Source organism: Amphimedon queenslandica, unplaced genomic scaffold (genome assembly GCF_000090795.2).
Source record: "Amphimedon queenslandica unplaced genomic scaffold, v1.1 AMPQUscaffold_13398, whole genome shotgun sequence".
NCBI lineage: Eukaryota > Metazoa > Porifera > Demospongiae > Haplosclerida > Niphatidae > Amphimedon > Amphimedon queenslandica.
This window is the reverse complement of record NW_003546366.1, coordinates 49,192-70,170: the sequence shown is the minus strand read 5'-3', so window position 1 is coordinate 70,170 and position 20,979 is coordinate 49,192. Positions and strand designations below refer to the sequence as shown.

The 20,979-nt window shown below is 36.9% G+C and overlaps 6 protein-coding genes across 8 annotated transcripts in view; 3 read left to right on the top strand and 3 right to left on the bottom strand.

The window, feature by feature from the left end:
* The first annotated feature begins 6 nt into the window (after positions 1–6).
* LOC100637836 (retinol dehydrogenase 12-like) lies at positions 7–1,227 on the top strand. The gene is made up of 2 exons (XM_011405797.2): positions 7–834; positions 922–1,227. Exons 1-2 carry the CDS (start codon positions 46–48, stop codon positions 1,129–1,131), a joined length of 999 nt encoding a protein of 332 aa, XP_011404099.1. The 5' UTR covers positions 7–45; the 3' UTR covers positions 1,132–1,227.
* A 253-nt stretch (positions 1,228–1,480) lies between these two features.
* Positions 1,481–5,301, bottom strand: LOC105312844 (DDB1- and CUL4-associated factor 12-like). The gene is made up of 8 exons (XM_019996805.1): positions 4,966–5,301; positions 4,599–4,802; positions 4,187–4,244; positions 3,913–4,139; positions 2,713–2,784; positions 2,437–2,599; positions 2,010–2,161; positions 1,481–1,823 (listed from the first exon to the last, which is right to left on the bottom strand). Exons 1-8 carry the CDS (start codon positions 5,233–5,235, stop codon positions 1,665–1,667), a joined length of 1,305 nt encoding a protein of 434 aa, XP_019852364.1. The 5' UTR covers positions 5,236–5,301; the 3' UTR covers positions 1,481–1,664.
* A 23-nt stretch (positions 5,302–5,324) lies between these two features.
* On the top strand, positions 5,325–6,432 carry LOC100636454 (40S ribosomal protein S17-like). Its single transcript, XM_003386760.3, has 5 exons — positions 5,325–5,373; positions 5,474–5,625; positions 5,694–5,799; positions 5,865–5,930; positions 6,253–6,432. Exons 1-5 carry the CDS (start codon positions 5,371–5,373, stop codon positions 6,325–6,327), a joined length of 402 nt encoding a protein of 133 aa, XP_003386808.1. The 5' UTR covers positions 5,325–5,370; the 3' UTR covers positions 6,328–6,432.
* A 62-nt stretch (positions 6,433–6,494) lies between these two features.
* Positions 6,495–9,681, bottom strand: LOC100639360 (receptor-type tyrosine-protein phosphatase epsilon-like). The gene is made up of 10 exons (XM_011405795.2): positions 8,673–9,681; positions 8,424–8,615; positions 8,176–8,265; positions 8,039–8,120; positions 7,908–7,984; positions 7,683–7,820; positions 7,464–7,601; positions 7,204–7,358; positions 6,833–6,992; positions 6,495–6,783 (listed from the first exon to the last, which is right to left on the bottom strand). The coding sequence occupies exons 1-10, from the start codon at positions 9,627–9,629 to the stop codon at positions 6,652–6,654; spliced, it is 2,121 nt and encodes a 706-aa protein (XP_011404097.2). The 5' UTR covers positions 9,630–9,681; the 3' UTR covers positions 6,495–6,651.
* Positions 9,682–9,739: 58 nt separating this feature from the next.
* LOC109582166 (RNA polymerase II elongation factor ELL2-like) lies at positions 9,740–17,259 on the top strand. Of its 3 annotated transcripts, none has more exons than XM_019996804.1 (17): positions 9,740–9,843; positions 10,026–10,166; positions 10,400–10,438; positions 10,839–10,970; positions 11,421–11,533; positions 11,583–11,608; positions 11,807–11,933; positions 12,110–12,180; positions 12,820–12,872; positions 12,925–13,037; positions 13,187–13,253; positions 13,472–13,946; positions 14,064–14,181; positions 16,377–16,437; positions 16,554–16,664; positions 16,754–16,798; positions 16,938–17,259. In XM_019996804.1, exons 1-17 carry the CDS (start codon positions 9,841–9,843, stop codon positions 17,037–17,039), a joined length of 1,797 nt encoding a protein of 598 aa, XP_019852363.1. In that variant the 5' UTR covers positions 9,740–9,840; the 3' UTR covers positions 17,040–17,259. The 3 variants fall into 3 exon arrangements, with proteins under 3 accessions (XP_019852363.1, XP_019852362.1, XP_019852361.1); XM_019996803.1 differs by having other exon boundaries at positions 9,744–9,843; positions 10,023–10,166; XM_019996802.1 differs by having other exon boundaries at positions 9,750–9,843; positions 10,000–10,166.
* Positions 17,260–17,283: 24 nt separating this feature from the next.
* The window catches only part of LOC100639233 (leucine-rich repeat serine/threonine-protein kinase 1-like), an 8,045-nt gene continuing 4,349 nt past the window's right edge, over positions 17,284–20,979 (bottom strand). The window contains exons 11-13 of the mRNA XM_019996801.1: positions 19,657–19,772; positions 19,013–19,129; positions 17,284–18,718 (exon numbers count right to left, since the gene is read on the bottom strand). Coding sequence (XP_019852360.1) covers positions 17,462–18,718; positions 19,013–19,129; positions 19,657–19,772 — 1,490 coding nt within the window. The 3' untranslated portion in view covers positions 17,284–17,461. The remainder of the gene's footprint in view (positions 18,719–19,012; positions 19,130–19,656; positions 19,773–20,979) is intronic.

The following is a 20,979-nucleotide window of genomic DNA, read 5'->3' as shown; positions in this document are numbered from 1 at the left end:
GTAGTCTTCGCAGCAAAAGGGCGTGCCTAAGCTCAAAAAGACAAAATGGTTTTTCGTCTCTCTTTCAATCTCTCTAGCTTAAATACCCCCACTATGAGGACAGCCCTTCTTTGTTCTGGTGTTGCTGTGGTTGGTTTGGCTGCTATCAGGTACTTCTTTGTCATTGGGAGGTCCTGTCGTAGCAAGAAACGTCTGGATGGTAAGACTGTCATTATCACAGGAGCCAATACAGGGATTGGTAAAGAAACAGCCATTGATCTGGCTAAGAGAGGAGCTAGAGTCATAGTTGCTTGCAGAGACGAGAAAAGAGGCAGTGATGCTGTGCGGGATATCAAGGCAGCCAGCAAGAGCGAGGAGGTCATATTGAAGAAGCTTGATTTGGCTTCCCTTGCTTCTATACGTCGGTTTAGTGAAGAGGTACTTCAAGAAGAGAGTCACATTGACATACTCATCAATAACGCTGGGGTCATGTTATGCCCATATTATCTCACAAAGGACGGGTTTGAGTTGCAGTTTGGCACCAACCACTTGGGACACTTTCTATTAACTAATCTATTATTAGACCGTATCAAAGAATCAGCTCCATCTCGTATTGTAACCGTTTCCTCTGATGGTCACTATTATGGATCTCTTGATTTTGATGACATGATGTGGTCTCGTAGCTATAAATCATTTGGTTCTTATACAAGAAGCAAGCTTGCTAACGTTATGTTCAGCAGGGAACTGGCCAAGAGACTGGAAGGTACTGGTGTATCTACTTATTCACTACATCCTGGTGCCATCAATACCGATCTGACACGACACATGGTTGCTGGTTGGAAAATTATATTTGCTGTAAGAAAAGAGAGAGATGGATGAAAAAGAATTACATATAATTATTTTAATAGAGTAAAGTGTTTCATGCTTTGTTATTTTCTGTAGCCTATATTCTATGCTCTAATGTGGTTTCTCACAAAGACTCCAAAGCAAGGGGCTCAAACAACACTCCATTGTGCAGTGTCAGAGGAAGCTGAAGGTGTTACAGGCAAATACTGGTCTAATTGTGCTGTTAAAAAGCCTAACAAGCTGGCTCTTATTGATGAAGATTGCACAAAGCTTTGGGAGTATAGCACTGAGAAAGTCAAACTGTGATCATTATAAAGACGAATTATAATGGTTTTGTGACTAGAAATAATAATAGTTAGGTCATTATTTTCTGTAGTTTCATAAAATGTAATTCAAAAGGAAGGCAATAAATATAATATTACTGGTGCAGTGGTTATAGCATTTTATATTAAGTATAGTGAACAGGAAGTTTTATTTACACCTAAGGTATGTTAAAAATTCAGTACTCCCTCTTGTGTCACTTTATAGCCCCCAAAAAATAATTTAATGCTTCATCCTGTCACAAAATTAATACATTCAGAATAATAACCATCTCCCATGACTCCCCAGGAAGATTTATATTCTCTCAATAACTTGCCCCCAGTTCATAATTATAATAGACACTGCAATTCTGAATAGGACTGCATGCCTTAACATAAAAGAGGTTTAATAATAATAATAATAATAATAATAAATATAGACACAAAAGTGTGGATTTTAGACTAGATTTAAATAAATAAGTTACTGATGATAGTAATAAAAGTGATCATGAAATTGAGCCTTGTAGATTGTAGCAAAGTCTATGACCAAACAGAGCAATAGTTGCCATAGAGTCCTAATGGTAGTGGGCCACCAGATACTAGCATTTTGGAGTATGATGGACTGTATTTGTGAGTATAAATGGCATTAGGAGGCTGGGGCATGTTGCTAAAGAAATCTTGATAGTTTGCATCTTTTCTCTAAAAACAACATAAATTTTGAATATAGAGCAATAATAAGGAAAAGTACATGTACATTTAAATATTTAAAAGTCAAAATAATATCATTGAAATTACAGGCAGTGTCCTGTAATATGACAGCCTATTAAAACATAACTTGCTATATGTACATGCATGTTCATGTAATATTTAGTAAGATTGTCTTACCACCCATCCACAAGTGGTGTCTAGCGAGTATATTTCCTGAGAGTTGAAGTGTGATGAGGGATAACTTGATGCTCTCAGATCATAAAAAGAAACACTCCCAGCACCTGATCCAACACTGAGAACATCATTATTAAACTGCAGAGACCTAACACCTACACATGTATAGCCATAGTACATAATGTAGTGTATTGCAACAGATAGATACATTGTACATACAAATGAAATAAGATATGCTGTACATGGACACAAGGACTGACATGACTACAGTGTATAATGTATATGTACATTTACATGCATGTATTGAATGCTACAGCTACAGCAAACACAAAAATCAATACACCATAACATTACTATTGAATGCAATATGCATTACGACATGTACCAAGAGTACATGTACATGTACATGTACCTAAGTTTATGTTCTCACCATTGTCTTGGTCTTTGGATCTTATTGAACCAACTGTTGAGTTGTTAGTTCTCCAGTCGATGAGTGATACATGAGATCTCGACCCAACGGCATAAAGATTACGCTCAGGCTGTATCTCAAGGCAGACGTTTTCATATCGATGAAACAGGTTGATGAATCCCAGCTACAGTGTAATAATTACATACATGTACAGTGACTACATGTACATGTACATGCTAATTCATAATAATAACATATTAACACTACATATACAGTACATGTACATGTACTTTGTACCTCTCGAAATGTTTGAGTGTCCCAGAAATGAACAGAGCAGTCACAAATGTTGGTCTGAAGTGATGCCAGGGTCTACAAGACAATAAAGTTGTAACCCATGTAAAAAGGAATTCTGACAATTTTTAGATTTTCCAAATTTTAAAGCAATAGAGTATAATCATAACACATGTTCTTATGTTGTGTAGAAAATAATTATTTTGAACTGATTCCAATCAAAATTGAACTTTTATGAATTTTCTAAGTTCCACAAATATTGGGCCAAAGTCCCTGTACTATAGTACAGGGTCGTTGGCCAAATTTCATCAAAATTGACAAGGAGATAATTCTCCATTCTAATAATTTTTCCTGATACATGTACATGTTCTTATGCTGTGTAGAAATTTTGAGCTGATTCCGATCAAAATTGAATTTTTTATGAATTTTCTAAGTTTCACAAATATGGGGCCAAAGTCCCTGTACTATAGTACAGGGTCATTGGCCAAATTTCATCAAAATTGACAAGGAGATAATTCTCCATTCTAATAATTTTTTCCTGATACATGTACATGTTTTTATGCTGTGTAGTAATTTTGAGCTGATTTCGATCAAAATTGGATTTTCTATGAATTTTCAAAGTTGTCCCAAAACCTGTATCCTAGCTATCATTATAATGAAGCATACTGCTTTGGAATGGGGAAACCTGTGTACATGTACATTGTACAATGTACATGTATAATTGATTGATTCTCTATGCAACAAAATTATGTAAGGCATGCTGTACCTATAAACCTCTTTTAAATAACTAAAGGACTCAAAAAGTACAGTATACCAGGCCCGTAGCCAGGGGGGGTTCGGGGGGTTCGGACGAACCCCCTGTTGTAGCTGCAAAAAAGTTTTAGATTAGCTCCTGTCATGAAGAACAGCACTGCAAAAGCAGGATTAGCATTTTGGCAACAGCGAGAAGCACAGATAGCCATTTTAGCTGAGTCAGCACATGGCTGAGATGCGTAAATTAAGACCACGCCTACCGACCACGCCCATTTTTGTCAAAATTTTCGCTGCGCGCTTCACGCGCAGCAATTTCGAACCTCCTGTTTTAAGTTCCTGGCTACGGCCCTGTATACATGTACATGTACTGTACATGTACATCAATGGCGATTCAATGCCCACCATTATATTAATACTATCCACCACCATAGAGAGTGGCAGGAGTCAACTTACATGCATGCGTCTGTTACAAACGAGACTTCTCACTTTGTTGCCAGAGACCGCCCGCTGGGTCACGTGATTAGAGAAATGAAACAACATGTCAATGCTAGGGACGGACTCGGCCAGAGGATGACCGATGGGCCAGGGATTCATGAGAGACGAGAGAGACAGCCTCTCCTCTACTAGGAGGGTAGTCAGGTCCGGGACTTTCCATGCGGCCATTGTTGAATCTCGAGAACCTGCTCGGACATGTAAACACGTTATATTATGTATTATGTAAGTGTACCTGTAACAATTACATCATCAGATATCCAAGTCATATCAAATATCCAGTCTGTATGGCCCTATACAATACATTTCAGACTTTAAAAGTCACTATACACCATGAAACTTGTTTCATGAAGCTTTGTTACATGAAACATCTTTTATAGAGGAGTCAATGAAGTTTGAAACATGTTTCATAAAGTTGAAAAATTTCAACTTTATGAAACATGTTTCAAGCTCCATTGTTCACAAAAAATAAATAGAAAAGGCTTTTTAGCTCTAGCATTAGATATCATAAAAACAACACAGACTACAAGTACACTGTACAATGTACATGCCACAAGTCACTTTGCAGGTATGAACATAAAGGATCTTGTAAAATGTAAAAATTTACAATTTCATCCACATGTACAGTACATACACAATGTAGCTACCTGTCCCAAGGCATATGGAGTCAATTCTGGTAGCTTGTAAATGGCCAGTTCATGGGGATTGACACCACCTGCTGCCAGATACTGATTGTCATACGATACTTGCATACTGTGTATACCGGTATTCTCCCTACAGTCAGGTGTACTGCTGTTTTTAAGAAGTGGGAGCTGAAACAATTGTCCATTAGACAAATCGACTAACATCAACTAGAAATTAAAAAAATAAAGTGTAATTTTTGGGCTATAGATGTACATGTACATGTATGTGTACAGCTAACTATTGTTATAAGTTTAAAACAAGTAAATGTTGTGAATGATTCTTTAACACTGCACATGCAGCAGCTGCTTAAAGGTAATTAGAAGCTCTCACTTGGTTGCTCTTGGTGCCAAGGAGAAAAAGATCCTCAGAGAGCCAAACTGAAGCAAAAACTTTATCAGACTGTCCAATGTCTACTAGTCTCTCTGACAGAAAGTGAGGGAAGTGACGGTGAAGGCTTGTCTGGTCTTTGCTCTCGATTTGTGTCAAGTCGTCGAGAGGGTACAAGTCAGCCGGCTCCAGCTGAGAGGAGCGATCCTTTAAAAAAGACAGAGTGTTCATCGTGTCCACGGGCTCCAGCTCAATCCCCATTAACTGATACATTCAAATAGCAACAGAGAAGGACATGCTTACCACGATAAGTCACGAGCCATTATCTCAAAAAATTGAAGGACGCGGGTAATTGTGGGTGTGTCGGAAGGCGTGGTTTCTTCCAAACCTGTACCACGTTGGATCAAAATGGTGAGTCACTTGACATTATAAATCACCTGTAATCCTTCTCTAGCTTTTTAATTTTACATATTTTTGTGAGTCATTTTGATTGGTATTTATTGTATTTTAGGGTCGAGTGAGAACCAAGACTGTAAAGAAAGCCTCTCGTGTAATAATAGAGAAATACTATACTCGCCTCACTCTTGATTTTCACACAAACAAGAGGGTATGTGAGGAAATTGCAATCATACCCACCAAGAGACTGAGGAACAAGATTGCTGGGTAAGACTTTCAACAATGAATAATTAATCAAATTAAAAATGATAATTGTTTTCATTGTTGTTGTTTAGTTTTGTGACCCATTTAATGAAGAGGATTCAAAAGGGACCAGTTCGTGGTATTTCTATCAAACTCCAAGAGGAAGAAAGAGAGAGAAGAGATAACTATGTACCCGACGTAAGGAGACTGCCATTTATGTGAACTGAGTATTAATAACGCCATTTTTTTACCTACCTACGTAGGTATCTGCTTTAGAGAAGGAGATATTAGAAGTAGATCCAGATACAAAGGAAATGTTAAAGTTTCTGGTAAGCAAAAACTTTAAATGGTACTAATGCTTACAATTAAAATTGACAGTAAGCATCATTGTGTATGTGGGATGGGTTTATACCTTGATTTATACATTTGTGGATTGACGGTTACTGTTATTTTTATTGGCAATTTTATGTATGGGATTTTTTGCCTAAGGGAGAGTACTTTGTACCTATGTGTACTAAAGTATTGTATTATGATGTATTCTTAAGTGGGCAGAAACTAAAGGCATGTTATATCTGGTAGTATTAGTATTAGCAAGAGTAAATACTATTGGTATTAGTGTTTTATTGGTACTGATTGCATATTTTTTGTTAGGATTTTGGAAGTATCCCTAATCTTCAAGTTGTCCAGCCACCAGTTCATGGGAGCAGTGGCTATAACAGACGATGAAGGACGTTGACTCTCTCTTGTTGATTAATGATTCTTTATTGATAATAATTTAATAAATCGCAATTGCTTTGTCAGTTATGATGAAGTAGATTTTTTGCAATTTTACACCTGCTTGCTATAATAAGCTTTTTCTCATTTGTCCACAATTCTTGCCGCCTCTGACTTGCTTCATTGGTTAAAATATAACACTTAAATATAAAAATAATATAAAATAATACACGTATTGGAAGAATTATAAAGCCTATACAAAACGTGGCTGGACACTACTTGTATGTTACAACAAAAAAGAAGAATATAAGTTAAGTTAGTAGAGCATGTCTTCTCTCAAACAAACGTGGTTGTTGTTTCAATATGATCGTCCAAATCATTCTCTGAATATCTTTCCTCTTCAAAGTCATTCATTCCATGTATCCTTGGTACAACATAACCGATCCTCTTTGCATACTCATAGAGAATCTATTCCATGATAATTATAACCACATCCTTGCATCATTTAGTGCATTACCTTGTGCAGGAACACATACTGGTCTTTAGTTTGGACCATCCCGCCTCTGTCTTGCCTCATGTTGGCAACGATTCTAAGCACATCAATCATTTGGGTTTCTTCCAGCTCCCTCATACCAATGTCGGCTCCTATGAACACTCCTGTCCGACCGATACCAGCACTATATAAAGCAATAAAATGCATAAATTTTTATGATTATCTAGTCACTGGTTTCATGCAGGATTTCTCTTAAGCGAGAAATCATAAATTGAAACTAATAATGCTAATGAATAATGCACAGAATGTTATGCTGTACATGTGCATTTGTACTGCTTTTATTATTAATAGAGGAGGGGATTTTCCTGCCTCACACAAATGCTCCTATTTCTTACCTGCAGTGTACTACTGCTGGTCCAGGCATTGTAAAAGACTCCCTGCTTCTCCTTGTCTCCAGTAAGAAATCAACCACAGATGAAGGATTATCAGGCACACCCATATCAGGCCAATTAGTATACCAGTAGTGTATCACTTCACGCGTTACGTGACGCTAAAAATAAAAATTTCATGATGCATTATTTATTATTATTATTATTATTATTATTATTATTATTATTATTATTATTATTATTATTATTATATTTATCTGCTCTACCTCTAAATGTTGGACTAGGAATGTAGTCAATGTGTAGTCGTTATGATTGACTTTCTTTCTCACTGTCACTTGAATGTCACCATAAGTCTCAGTCACGCCATATCCATGAGTATCAGGCCAGTACTGATTGCATTTTGCCTGTCACAAAGTGCATAATAATAACCTTGCAGTTTTAAGTGGCGTTAAACATAAATCATGAATCATTTTTAAACTTTGTACCATGTTTCTTTCAACAAGACCGGTTGTCATGATGATAACAGTTGTTCTTTGTTCCCATACCATCCTCCAAAAGTCAGCAATTGTGAAGGGGAGTGGGCCCTGGGTTGCAATGTAGGCTTTAGACTGTCCTCTGTATCCCTGTTATGAAAATAATACCAGTATAGTAATGCAATGGGTATTATTGCTAATACATTTAATGCAAAATGTAGTACATTTGATTCTTACTCTTATGAAATTTGCATTGATATAGTCCGAGTTAGCTATACCAAATTTGAGGAAGAGCACAACGCGACTGTTTGGGTCTGCAAATAATTACATGAAACATCTATATAATTTTGCATGTGATTGTCACAAACTTGGTAGCACGTCACAGTAGCGGTTCTTTTCCTGGGCTCCACTAGGTATCTCATTCATGCTTGTCATATTAGCAGGAATGGACTGCATAAAACAAACGTAATAAAATACACAATGGGACTTCCAATTCCAGCCATACCATGTATTGGTCATGTAAACTTCCATAATAACGAAGGCAATGCTCTAGCTCTGTTACAGACATTGGCTTTGATAGATGGTCAAGTTGATACTACAAAAAATGGTAATAATGACAACAACAACAACAACAATAATAAATGAGTGGCAATCAAACACAATGAGCACTTGCCACTTAGTGCTCGCCTACATAAAGTGTAGGCAAGTATAATAACAATAATGATGACTATAATAGTAATAATAACAACATACGTGTCCTCTTGATACTAAGCTGGTGCGTGAGACTTGGTTAGGGCGTGGTAGTGGTGCTATGTGTCCCATTGTTACATTGGCAGCAGACCCAAGGTGACGGTTCGTATGAATACTCTCCCAGTAATTCCGAGGCTTCTTCTTGTCTTTTGTTCTCTTTCTCCTTCTAAGAAGAACAACCAGACCCACAATAACCTAAAGATGGAATATTGCAAAGGTTGAAATTCATGCACAAATTATTTATGTTGTTACCATGCAAGCAACTAGTGCAATGACTAGCAGTCCTAGCCCAGCTCCAACAGGGGCCCATACAACAACTGGTATTCCTGTACTAGACTCTGTTGGAGTTGAGGTTGGTATAGGTGGAGAAACACCCAATGACTCTGAAGAGACTGACGATTGTGTAGACATTATTGTAGCAGATGTCACTGAAAGAGAGCTAGACACCGAAGAAGAAGATAGCGTAACTGATTGTGTGGAATTTATTGTAGCAGATGTTACCGAGAGAGAGCTAGAAGAGGATTGTGAAACTACTTTTGAAGTTGTAGAATGTGCTGAGGATGGTGTTGGGATCACAGCACCATCATCGCTACTTGAAAAAAAGTCGAATATGTCATCACTTGTGGGTAAGTACATGGAAGATGAGGTCAAAGATTCAGTAGGTGATGGTGTTAATGTTGGAGTACTGGTTGCTGCTGCTGGAATGGTACTTAGTAGTGAAGACACTGATGATGTATTGATAGAGCTAATAGAGCTTTGTGAAGGAGGCATGCCTTGAGAAGGAGACACGTACATGGTTTCTAAAGAAGACATTCCTTGAGAAGAATACATGTTTTGAGAAAGATACATGCTTTGTGATGGAGGCATGCTTGGATCAGATGGAGGTAATGATTGGATGGCCGATGAGGTCTTGGGTGTCGTATCTGTAATTGCCATTGACATTATATCTGAGCTGTACGCAATAGAACTGGACTGGTCGATTTGAGTGACATTTTGAGGAGTATCTGTTTGATCTAGATCTGCTACTGAAGATGACATGTTTATCATAGATGTTGGCTCAATAGATTCTGGCAGCATTGACGTTAACATCTCAAAGTCTAAAGAAGACGATACGCTTAACATTTCTTCTGTATCAGTGTCGTTTGTGCTATTCTGAGACATAGCCGCTACTGCCAGTAGGAGGAAAACCAGTGCTGGTAGCTGCTTCATTGCTGCTTCTCTCCTTACACTTTGGGTGGGGCTGGTTGTGAACGCCTAGCGCCTAGCTCCTTAACATCTTCTCAAAACACGCTAATGAATATCATCAAGAACTTGTAGGAGAGGTAGCCACACCTAGCAGAGCCGTACCCACCACAAGGAAAAGGTCAGGAGGGACAGCAGTGATGGGAATGGAATGAAGCAGAAGATCTAGTCTTGTCGAATGGTGTGTTCCTTAATACTTTAGTCACTCACACGATTTTCTTTATTGTCATTCCCGGCTTAACTGCTTACTGCTTGCCTAGTCAATAAATCTAAGTATTGTAGCCTGTAAAAATCTGCTCATGATTATCATTATTATATAAAATGAATTATTTACTAGTGTTGTTATTATAAATGGCACAGCAGGCCTCCCTCAATCTCTCTGTCCTCGATGAAGGCGTAGAGTATCCACTCACCCCTGCTGTCTCTGAGGGACGTTGTCTTATACACGTTAAACTTACAGAATCATGCGCTAAAGCAATCGACGGCCTCATTACTAGTAACAAGGTAAAGAGATAGTGTATCTAGTAACATTCTACTCTACACTGAAATTTATAATTTTTATGCTAATAAAAAAATTGATATCATTTTACCTCATATTTTAATTATTTTTTTAACGAAATTCTTGTATTAAATTTCATATTGATAATATTGATTAGTGAAATTAGAAAATGCATTCTTTATTATAGCTTGCTTACTTGAATAAATTACATCTATAATATATATTCTTTTATTTCTAGGGAGCTTTCTTCTCACTGTGGTTCACAGAAAATGGCGGAGTAAGTACATGTACATGTACATGTGTACGTTATAGCTATTTTGTTTGTTCCAGGTGCATCTTCAATTGTTGACATTATTATGACCGTTATGCTATTGTTATAGCTATAAGTCATCAGAAATAGTTATTGTTAATCTAATTTGCCCAATAGCTCTGTTTGCTATCTCTGTCTACCGTATAACTGTAAAATATTTACTGGAATTTAATTTTGCAGTTTGTTATTTATTATAGAAAGGAACAATTTAATTCTGTAAAGTATTAATGATTAATGACCGTATGAACAGCTCATGCCTACACCAGCAAAATTAAATTCTGCAGCAATTCTATTAGCACAAAATAACAGGCGCAAATACTTCCAGCTATTATTGTAATTTTGGTACCTCTCTCTTTCTATCTTACAGCATTTAACTATGCCATCAACGAGTGAGGGACTCCACAAGTTCCAGTTCTCAACTGCTCGTTTGGATAAGGTTGAAACTCACGGGAAGCTAAAGTGTCTTCATCAGAATTTAGTGGAAAAGAAACAATCAGTGGTAAGTACCTTTTAATAAGAAAAGTATTGCTGGGGTAGCCAGTAATAGTACATGTGTACTCTATACTGGCTACACTACTATGGAATATAATCTGAGAGAAAGTGACTATGAGGGAGAATTGAGAGAGAGAGAGAGATGGGAGAGAGAGAGGGAGGGAGAGGAGAATGATGCACATACAAGTTATCAGAAAGATCAATATGAGTGAGAGAAGTGCAGGAATTTAAGACATTTGTATCCTATGAAATGAAAGAAAGATGAAGAGAGAGGGGAGGGGACAAATGAAAAGATGATGATAATAGAGCAATTGTTATAAGAATGAAATATTGGAGGATGGCTAGACAGTTTTGATATAGTCTAACAGCTGTTTGATTTATACTCCATTGTTTACTGTAGAGGTGTATAGAATTACTAAAAGTGTCTCTTTACAAAAGGAATGCTTTACATTCTTAGGTGTCCTGGATGGGCCTAGTGGAACACAAGTTGACTGTAAAGGCAACGGACGAGGTTTACGAGGCTACGAAAAAGAGAGCCACAGAATTGGAGAAGGAGAGACAGGGAGTGAGGTAAGAAGTCATTGACTGGTGTATGATTATTGAGTATGTACATGTATAGGGCCAAAGAGATCAATATACCTAAAGGTATGATGTTATCCTTTCTTCTTTTATCCATCTACACATGTACATGTACATCATTTCATTGCCTCTTTCTCCCTACCCTCTTTCTCTCTTTCCTCCCTCCCTCCTTCTCTTTTCTTCCTCTCTCTCTCTCTTTCTCTCTCTCTTTGTTCCTCCCTCTCACTCTTTCCCCTTTCTCTCTTCACATGGACACTCATGTAGTGTCTAATAAGTCAAAGATTGTTGGTAGCAGTGTTGTGTCTAGACCAATGAAGCCATTAACTGGTAAAGCTTCAGGGACTGATCCTAAGCATTCCTCACCTTCATCACGAGCTCCTAGGACTTTGAGGTGAAATCACGTGTACATGATATACAAAGAACAATGCATTATCATCATTGATGCATTACACCATCCACCCACTCTCTTTTAGTTTCTGTTTATTTTTCCCATCTTATCCCACTTCCTCTCTCTCTCTCTCTTTCTCTTTTCTTTCCTCTCCCACTCCCCCTCTCTCATTCTAATAGAGAAAGAATAATGTACTTACTGGCCATAAAGTCAATGAAAAGGACTGACATTTTAGCTAAACTAAAGAAAGGTAATGATACACTTTGTGCCAGCAATTATAGTGGCTAATGAAACTGTGGCTTTGGTTTGTTACTCTTAAGTTGTACCTCCATACTACAAAATAATACAAATCCACTGGTGCCATGAAAGGTCTTTTGTTTTGGGACTGATCAGTATAGCCAAGAGTACATAATACATAAATTGTGACCATAATTGACAAAAGGTACCTTATGGCGGATAGGAAATTTGATCTTTAAAGCCTTAAAAATCTAACTTCCTAAGCTCCATTTACTCCAGAGGATGCAAAAAGTTACTATGTAACATTTAGAAACAATGGTTGTCTAACAGAGCACTCACAGGTTGATATTTTTCATTATAATGATGAATTTAAAAATCCACCATAAGGTACCTTTTGTCAATTATGGTCACAATTATGTATTGTGTACTCTTAGTATAGCTAAGCTCATTTTTCTACAATCATATCAGGGCATCAGTTAATGATTATGTCTGTGTATTTTCTTACATAAACTTATGTTTTGCAATAATTCTTTCCAAGAACAAATTTTGGGATAGCATGAGGAGAAATAGTTTTATCATACTTGCTGCTGCTAGCTAATGAAACACAATGTAACTATGTGGTGTTATGATTTGTCATTTCCTTCCATTGCAGCCACTAAAAGAGGCGAAAACTCGCTAACAAATTTTGAATCAGTTTTAAATGAAGTGAGTCTTTGTCCTATTAAACGTCGCATTACACGTAAGTCCATTTCTGAAGGTCTCTGAACTACATGATGGATCTGTGCATCATTTGAAATCCTCCCTGTATTCTGAACTGGATGTTGACAATTGGCCATTTTATAGCGAAGCGGAGAGAACGCTTGTTAAAAGGTTGTTAACAGATAGCTTTTGTTCCTTCCTTTGATTGCTGTCTTTTGTTCTCTCTCTCTCCCCCTTTCTCTCTCTCCCTTTGTCCCCCTCTTTCTCTCTGTTATTGTTCAATTGTTTATTTAACGTATTATATGTACAAATGTTTATAGAAAGCTAACTGTTATCCGACAGCCTTCAAGCACAAACAACTCAACAAGTGTAGTCCCTGGCTATAAAGTAAGCAAGTTCGAGGAGCATTTCTAGTATAAATACATCTACATGTACATGTACAAGCACATATGTCATGAGTTGTTTCTTTAGTATAGATAATATGCACTTATTATCAGGTTATTCTTTGGATCCTTTCTGCTAAAGAGTAAAAAAATAACAACTGTTTAATTAAAATTGAATTGTATGTAGGAATAGGAATGATTATAATCATCTTTTTTTTATAGAGACCACACGAAGACTCATCCAGTCAGTTTGTTAGTAAAAGGAGCAAACTGAACCAGTTTTCCAGTACAAGTGGGCCAGCTATCATCACCAGCAGCAGCAGCAGTGCAGTCTTAAGTACAGGGAGCGTTACCATACCATCAGAGCAGAGTAGCTTCACAACTACCAGTCTCACTAGTAAAGATGAAGGGAGTTTCATGAGTGGCAAACCAAAGGTGGCAGAGAAGTTTATAAAGACTAGCGAACCGGATAAACCAGTTCTCGAAACAAGTTCTGATGTTGGTAGCAGTGCTGGGTTGATAGTGTCCAGTGGAGTTGGTTCTCATTCCAGTGCTGGTGGGTATGGAGGTAGTTCTCATTCTGATCCAATTTCTGCTGCACCTCAAGATCCCACTCCTCTTTTCTCTGTGTCTGGTAGCAAGGGGAGTGGTAGTCATAAACATAAGAAGAAGAAGAAGCATAAACATGACAGGAAAGGTCAGTTTGTTTTTCTTGTTGACTGTTGTGTGGTAAACTTTATTATTCTTTTTTATTTTTGTCATCCACTCTCTCTCTCTCTCCCCCTCTCTCTCACCCTTATACACTCTACTACAGATCATTCATCTGTTACACAAGATCATAATGTGCATATTATTAATCATCAAGATACCAGTAGTACTAAACTAGATGCAGCAAATACTTTTGGAAATTGTTCAGCTCAAGACTTTACAAAGTATGTGACAGTGTACATCCACACAATATGATGTTCATTTTTCTGATACATATTGATGTCCTTATGTTGTGTAAAAAGTTTGAGCCAATTCCAAGTTCAAATTCTGGAGTTATAAGCACTTTTTAAAAACTGGTGAATTTCAAAAAACACCCAAGGCTATAGCCCATGGTTTTTTCAAAAAAATGGCTCCAAAATCACCTCAAATTTTTATAAAATTTTCTGATACATATTGATGTACTTATGTTGTGTAGAAAGTTTGAGCCAATTCCGAACTCAAATTCTGGAGTTGTGAGCACTTTTTAAAAACTAGCAAATTTCGGAAAACACCCAAGGCTATAATATAGCCCATGGTTTTTTCAAAAAAATGACTCCGAAATCACCCCAAATTTTTATCAAATTTTTGATACATATTGATGTCCTTATGCTGTGTAAAAAGTTTGAGGTGATTCCGAGCTCAAATTCTGGAGTTATGAGCACTTTTTAAAAACTAGCTAATTTCGAAAAACACCCAAGGCTATAGCCCATGGTTTTTTTCAAAAAATGGCTCCGAAATCACCCCAAATTTTTGTCAAATTTTCTGATACATATTGATGTCCTTATGCGGTTTTAAAAGTTTGAGGCGATTCCGAGCTCAAATTCTGGAGTTATGAGCACTTTTTAAAAAATAGCAAATTTCGGAAAATGCCCAAGGCTATAGCCCATAGTTTTTCCAAAAAAAGGCTCCAAAATCACCCCAAATTTTTATTAAATTTTCTGATGCATATTGATGTCCTTATGCTGTGTAGAAAGTTTGAGCCAATTCCAAGCTCAAATTCTGGAGTTATGAGCACTTTTTAAAAACGAGACACCAAAGGTGCGTGGCCTCGCCCCTAAAGCTGCTTGGGATGTGTTATGCTTAGCTAGCCTAAGCCAGTACATTTAAATGATATAGATCAAAAGTGCTGACAGCCTGGACTAAGCAAGTGTGAAAAGTATGATGGGACTCTAGAATCCCAAAAATTGGTAAAACGTGTTCATAAATTCCCATTAGCATCTCAAGATTTATCACTTATTTATACAGTATATTTATACTTATTGCACTCTCATTTTAAAAACATCATGGGTTTCATAACCACAGCTATTGTTGTGGCCACAATCTATCAAAAACATGCTATGCAAAAAAATTAGAAATTGTGCTTTTGAGGCCAAGGGATTATCATAACAGCTAGCTTCCTAGCTGCAGTTACACTAGCTCTTGCATGCTTGCAGAACTGGCAAGCTGCAGGGCCAACTCCCAGCTTGGTCCTGCTTGGAGGCGTGGCATTAATGCAGCAAGACCATGTGAGAGGGAAGCTTCACGTTTTTTTCTCTTCTTCTAAGTGCTATATGATGTTATAATGGCACAAATACTGTTGCCTAGATAGATTGAGTGACTTAAGAGAGTTTAGGATCCTTAGACTAGCCATGGACTAGCGAACTACTGCTACAGCACTTTACTCGGGATGAAATTCGAGTAGCTATAACTCACCAAAAAGGAAGATTTAAAGAGTCCTACACATATTAAATAAATTAATAGTCTTGATCTACTGGGAAAGAGTCTCATTTACATCCAGAGTACTACCGCTATTGCTGGGCATTTTCTCGTGAGTTAAAAAGCTTGTATTACCTAGAGCTGTTCTTGAAATATATCGAAGCAGTAAAGCAAGACTTTTCCTAACAGAAGAGAAGCTCTCACAGGTTTAGAGCACACGATTGTAAAGATATACATTCTCAAAGACAAAATCTAGCACACAGAATGAATGAATGAATGAAACACAGACAGACAAACCGAGTACCTAGTCCTCGCCTACGCAAAGCTGGGCGAGGCCAACTAGCAAATTTCGAAAAACACCCAAGGCTATAGCCCATGGTTTTTTTCAAAAAATGGCTCCAAAATTACCCCAAATTTTTATCAAATTTTTTGATACATATTGATGTCCTTATGCTGTTGAGGTGATTCCAAACTCAAATTCTGAAGTTATGAGCACTTTTTTAAAACCAGCAAATTTTGAAGAAAAGCATGGAAAAACCCATGGTTTTTTTTTCCAAAAAAAAGCTCTAAGATCATCTCAAGTTCTTATTACACTTTTAAAAAATATTAAAGCCCTTTTGCTACATGGATCTGAAATCACCTCTAATTTATATAATTACATTTTTTGATTGTTCCTCACTTTTAGGCAATTTCCTCCTATCACTGACTCTGAGCAAAGAGCAAAGTACAAGAAATTTTTTAATGAGGTACCATGATGCAGACTATACTATTATACTATTATTGATATTAATATTATTTTATTATACTATTATAATATACTATTATACTATTTTAATTGTATACATTAATTATTTCTTTTTAGAAATATGAGGAGTATCTTTATCTCAAAAAGACAATTGATGAAGCACACAGTTCAGTCATTGAACTATCAAATCATTTACAGTCCTTACCAGAAATGTCTTCACAGGCAAAAGTTAGCAGCAGCAGCATTTCAATCTCTCCCTCTCTCTTTTTATAATTTATGTATTTCTGTATTTATTTTATTTATTTTCTATTATCTAGGAAGTCAAATCAAAGATTAAAAATAAATTATTAGAGATACAACAAGTACGTTAATAAATTATGCCAAAATCCACCAAATCTTTTTAAAGATAAAACAATTTGCTAAAATTTTACACATCAGATTCCCCACAGTATCCTCTTGGGAGTTATTTTTATTATTTTTATTTGTGAATTTTTGTTTTAGGATGTGAACTATCAAAATCAGAAGTCTCTTCTTTTAAATCTTCACTACAAACTAGAGCACTTGAAAAAGATGGTTGTACAATATGACTCCACATATTACTAATAAATACTATTATTATTATTATTTTATTATTATTATTATTATTGTATAAATCACTATCTTGTTTACTGAAACTTGTTTTAACCTTTTGGTATGAAAAAAAACAAGGTGTCAGAAACAGATTTATTATTAACTTATTGTTATTATTGCTGTTGTAATTGTTATGTCACTTTATTCCTTATTTAAAATTATTTTCACCAATTTTCTGCCACAGTTACCAAAATGAACGTCTCACTAATAAGACCTCTCTATACTAATAGAGTTTTATTTCAAAATAAACAAAGAACAAAAACGAACCAAAAAATAATTCACTTTTTATCATGAAGAGTATTCCAAAAATTAAAACAATAATTGTCAAGACTAGACGTGTATAAAGGGATTAGTTATTTAATGTCACGCTATTATTTATTTTAGTAATTCAAACATTAACTCTCATAGCCACTGCTAGCTTGATAATCCAACTCTATCATATCAGAAACCTGCTGAGCCTGAGCACAAATGACCTCGTTGCTCCAAGCACCCCACACTGTCAGCTGCTGGTGAGCTATGGCGTCCACTTGATCACCGAAAATCCCAGCATCGGTTTGAGCACGAGGTCGGGGCATGTCAAGCGGCTCCAGCCATTGCGACGAAACAACAAACTCATTACCAACGAGACAGAGCTTGTGATTGGAGCGATTACCATACTTACTGCTGTCCTCCGTGGCCAGCCTTGCAATGGCCATCCCGTGATTCTTGCCTCCACTGATATCCACTACCAGCACGTCACCCATACCACGTGCTATCCAGAGGGTATCATGGACGAGAAGTAGGGACGTGACTCGTGTTGCTCCTTGCTGGCGAAGTATAGAGCGCATCTTAGCCTTTTGTAGTGCATCAAACTCGGGTCTAGGGGCAAAAATGCCTCGTCCTTCCTGCTTTGACATGTTGTGGGTTCTCTCTCGTGGCTTGATGCCTCGGAGGGTCCTACGAGAGAAGCGAGCATTGTACGTTGCGTACGGCATCTTGGAAGGATTCTCGGGTTCGTTGGATACTTCAAAGCCGGAGTCATTGTGTGGGCTCCCGCTGGTAAAGGAAGAGGTGCTGCTCTCTAGTTGGTCTTGCGGTGATCCTGAGGGACTCTTTCTCTCGGAGTCTTTAGGTATAGTACTGATCATGCTATCAGGCAGTATGAATTCCTCTATTGATGGAACGCCGATAAGTATATTCCCGGTCGGGTCGACACGACTGCAATCAAAGACGCAGTTAATGGTATAAGTCTTAGCGTCCCATTCTATGACATTAGCCAGCTGTCGCCCTATACCCCACACCTTGTTACCGTCAGAGACCAACTCGTTGATAAGCTGAGCTCGTCTCGTGAAAACCGGTATTGACGTTACAACTTTCATCTCGACCACATTGATGACTGATATGCTATTGCCACACCCGCACCAGAGGAAATCCTTCCCGACAAACGTCATGTATTTAATGGACATTCCTTTTGCTGCCTCGGAGAGAGTGAGGATGAGGGGTTGGCCCCAGTCCTCGGCTTCTGTCCTGTATTTGTCGTCTTCGCATTTCAGTACACAGGCTTCGGGTATCACCTGAGCATCTCCTACTTCTGATGGCTGGGGTGAGCTGATGCTAACACGAGAGAATACGCATATAGTTCCGTTAGCAAGTGACGCAAAAACACGTTTGACCTGTACAACGAAGAAAAAGATAGTATTAACACTGTAGCTATTAATAATTATTATCAATTAATTTTAACTACTTTAACTATTTGCATAATGGTTAAAATTACATTGTAATATATACCCACCATTGCAAAAACATTAAACATAAGGCTCGTTAGATTATTTGGGTTTACAGTAGGTTTCTTAGACATTCATGCATAAAAAACTACATATATCCTTGACCCTATGCAGCAGTATATTACATGTATATATGTAAGAAGTACTTCGGTATATCATTATGTTATTTAGTGATGTACTTACTCTTCCTCCTTCAACAACAGTTGTCATGTCTAGTACAGAGTCTCTCACAATGAATGACCATAAGTAGACTGGGGGCTCCACTGCATTCTTGTAACTGAACACTTGTATCTCAAAATCCTATTCACACAAAGAAGTATTGTCATATCATGTACATGCATGATGCATATTATAATGATGGCTATTTTTCATAAAAACTAAGCTCTGTTATTGTATATGCCTTTATGTTAAGGTAACAGGGAGTTTAATTGGCTTAGTTTTTGAGTAACTTTAAAAATTCGTAAAAAATCCAATTTTGATCAGAATCAGCTCAAACTTGCTATGCAACATAAGAACATGTATATGTATCAGAAAAAATTATAAAAATGGAAAACTCTCTCCTAGTCATTTTTGGCAAAATTTGGCCAACGACCCTGTACTATAGTACAGGGACTTTGGTCCCATTTTTGAGCAAATTAAAAAATTCATAAAAAATCCAAATTTGATCAGAATCAGCTTAAACTTGCTACACAACATAAGAACATATATATGCATCTGAAAAAATTATAAAAATGGAAAATTCTCTCCTAGTGATTTTTGGTGAAATTTGGCCAAAGAGTTTGAGCTGATTACATTTAATGTATTTTACAAGTTAATCATTAATTTACTGGAAAGTTCCTAGCGACAGATGTTGCTACCCAAAGACGTCTCTCTACCTCTCCAGTGGTAGCCATTGCAAACACACGCCCACCTGCAGAAGGCTTTTCAGGTAATGTAAACATTCCTATAAGAACAAGAACAAAAATTGTAAATAAATAAATATAAGTCTTGGTGAAATTCTGACAGAAGTGCTAAATTTTGGTAATTAGCAAATTTTAATTTGGTGAATTTGTGGCCATGTGCCATTGAGCATGTGCATAATGGCTTAAAATTGCTTGATTTATTTTGGTAAGCAGCTATCAAAACACAAAGTTCTTTCTCCAAAATTACAGTATAATTATTTTAAAGTCGTGACGATTCCTACCTTTAGCAACATTAAATAAACTAAAGTTCCTTTCAGTGTCTTGTCTTGACCAGGTCCACAGAAGGTATTGAGTGTTTTCACAGACTGATTCATTGATGACTGGTTGGCAGTATATGGTGTCTATCTTCTGTAGAGGATGCTGCTGGACTCTTGAGACAGTGTGACGACGACACAGGAAACCTGGAGCTGATATCCTTTGAACAACCTAAATAATAATAATAATAAGAAGAAGAATTAAATTATATATAGTACTTTACTTCATATAGCAGCATAATAATACCAAAATATACACTAATACATAAACACATTTCAAATAAATGAATCACTAAATTCATTCTACACATGTACTAAAAGGTTTCTATTACTTACTTCATCAGCAGTTGGTCTATCAGCTGCAAGGTGTCTCCAGCAGTCCTCCATTAGCTCTATCATCCCAGGGAAGGATGGCTCCATGTTACCTTCAGATACTTGAGGTCTCTCTCGCTGTATAACGGCCCTATTGACCTCCTGGCCGGTAGACATTGACTCAAACGGTCTCTGGCCAGTTATCAGCTCAAACAAGAGCATACCAAATGAGAATATGTCAACCTGTCAAGAATATATGACAAGAAATGTACATAATACATAATTCTTCTATCACTTTTAGATAACTCATCAAATCAATGAGTGATTGACACTATTTATAGATACACATACATTAAGTAATGCATGATACTATTTATAGATACACAGACATTAAGTAATGCATGATACTATTTATAGTAACACAGACATTAAGTAATGCATGATACTATTTATAGTAACACAAACATTAAGTAATGCATGATACTATTTATAGTAACACATACATTAAGTAATGCATGATACTATTTATAGTAACACAGGCATTAAGTAATGTATGATACTATTTATAGATACAATCGTTGTACCTTCTCATCAAAGGCTTATCTTCCCCACGTCTCTTGAT

Bases quoted from the DNA above. Each gene is read 5' to 3' on its own strand.
- LOC105312844 (XM_019996805.1), bottom strand. From the start codon at position 5,235: ATGTATCAGTTAATGGGGATTGAGCTGGAGCCCGTGGACACGATGAAC. The intron at 2,162-2,436 runs GTGAGAACATAA...ATACATGTGTAG, and splicing joins ATCCAAAGACCAAGACAATG to GTGTTAGGTCTCTGCAGTTT. The intron at 1,824-2,009 runs GTAAGACAATCT...TGTTGTTTTTAG, and splicing joins ACACCACTTGTGGATGGGTG to AGAAAAGATGCAAACTATCA.
- LOC100639360 (XM_011405795.2), bottom strand. From the start codon at position 9,629: ATGAAGCAGCTACCAGCACTGGTTTTCCTCCTACTGGCAGTAGCGGCT. The intron at 7,985-8,038 runs GTTTGTGACAAT...AATTATTTGCAG, and splicing joins CTACTGTGACGTGCTACCAA to ACCCAAACAGTCGCGTTGTG. The intron at 6,993-7,203 runs GTAAGAAATAGG...TGCTTTATATAG, and splicing joins CCAGCAGTAGTACACTGCAG to TGCTGGTATCGGTCGGACAG.
- LOC109582166 (XM_019996802.1), top strand. From the start codon at position 10,014: ATGGCACAGCAGGCCTCCCTCAATCTCTCTGTCCTCGATGAAGGCGTA. The intron at 11,609-11,806 runs GTATGATGTTAT...ACACTCATGTAG, and splicing joins AGAGATCAATATACCTAAAG to TGTCTAATAAGTCAAAGATT. The intron at 12,181-12,819 runs GTAATGATACAC...CTTCCATTGCAG, and splicing joins TTTAGCTAAACTAAAGAAAG to CCACTAAAAGAGGCGAAAAC.
- LOC100637836 (XM_011405797.2), top strand. From the start codon at position 46: ATGGTTTTTCGTCTCTCTTTCAATCTCTCTAGCTTAAATACCCCCACT. The intron at 835-921 runs GTAAGAAAAGAG...TATTTTCTGTAG, and splicing joins GTTGGAAAATTATATTTGCT to CCTATATTCTATGCTCTAAT.
- LOC100636454 (XM_003386760.3), top strand. The intron at 5,626-5,693 runs GTAAGACTTTCA...GTTGTTGTTTAG, and splicing joins CTGAGGAACAAGATTGCTGG to TTTTGTGACCCATTTAATGA. The intron at 5,800-5,864 runs GTAAGGAGACTG...CTACCTACGTAG, and splicing joins GAGATAACTATGTACCCGAC to GTATCTGCTTTAGAGAAGGA.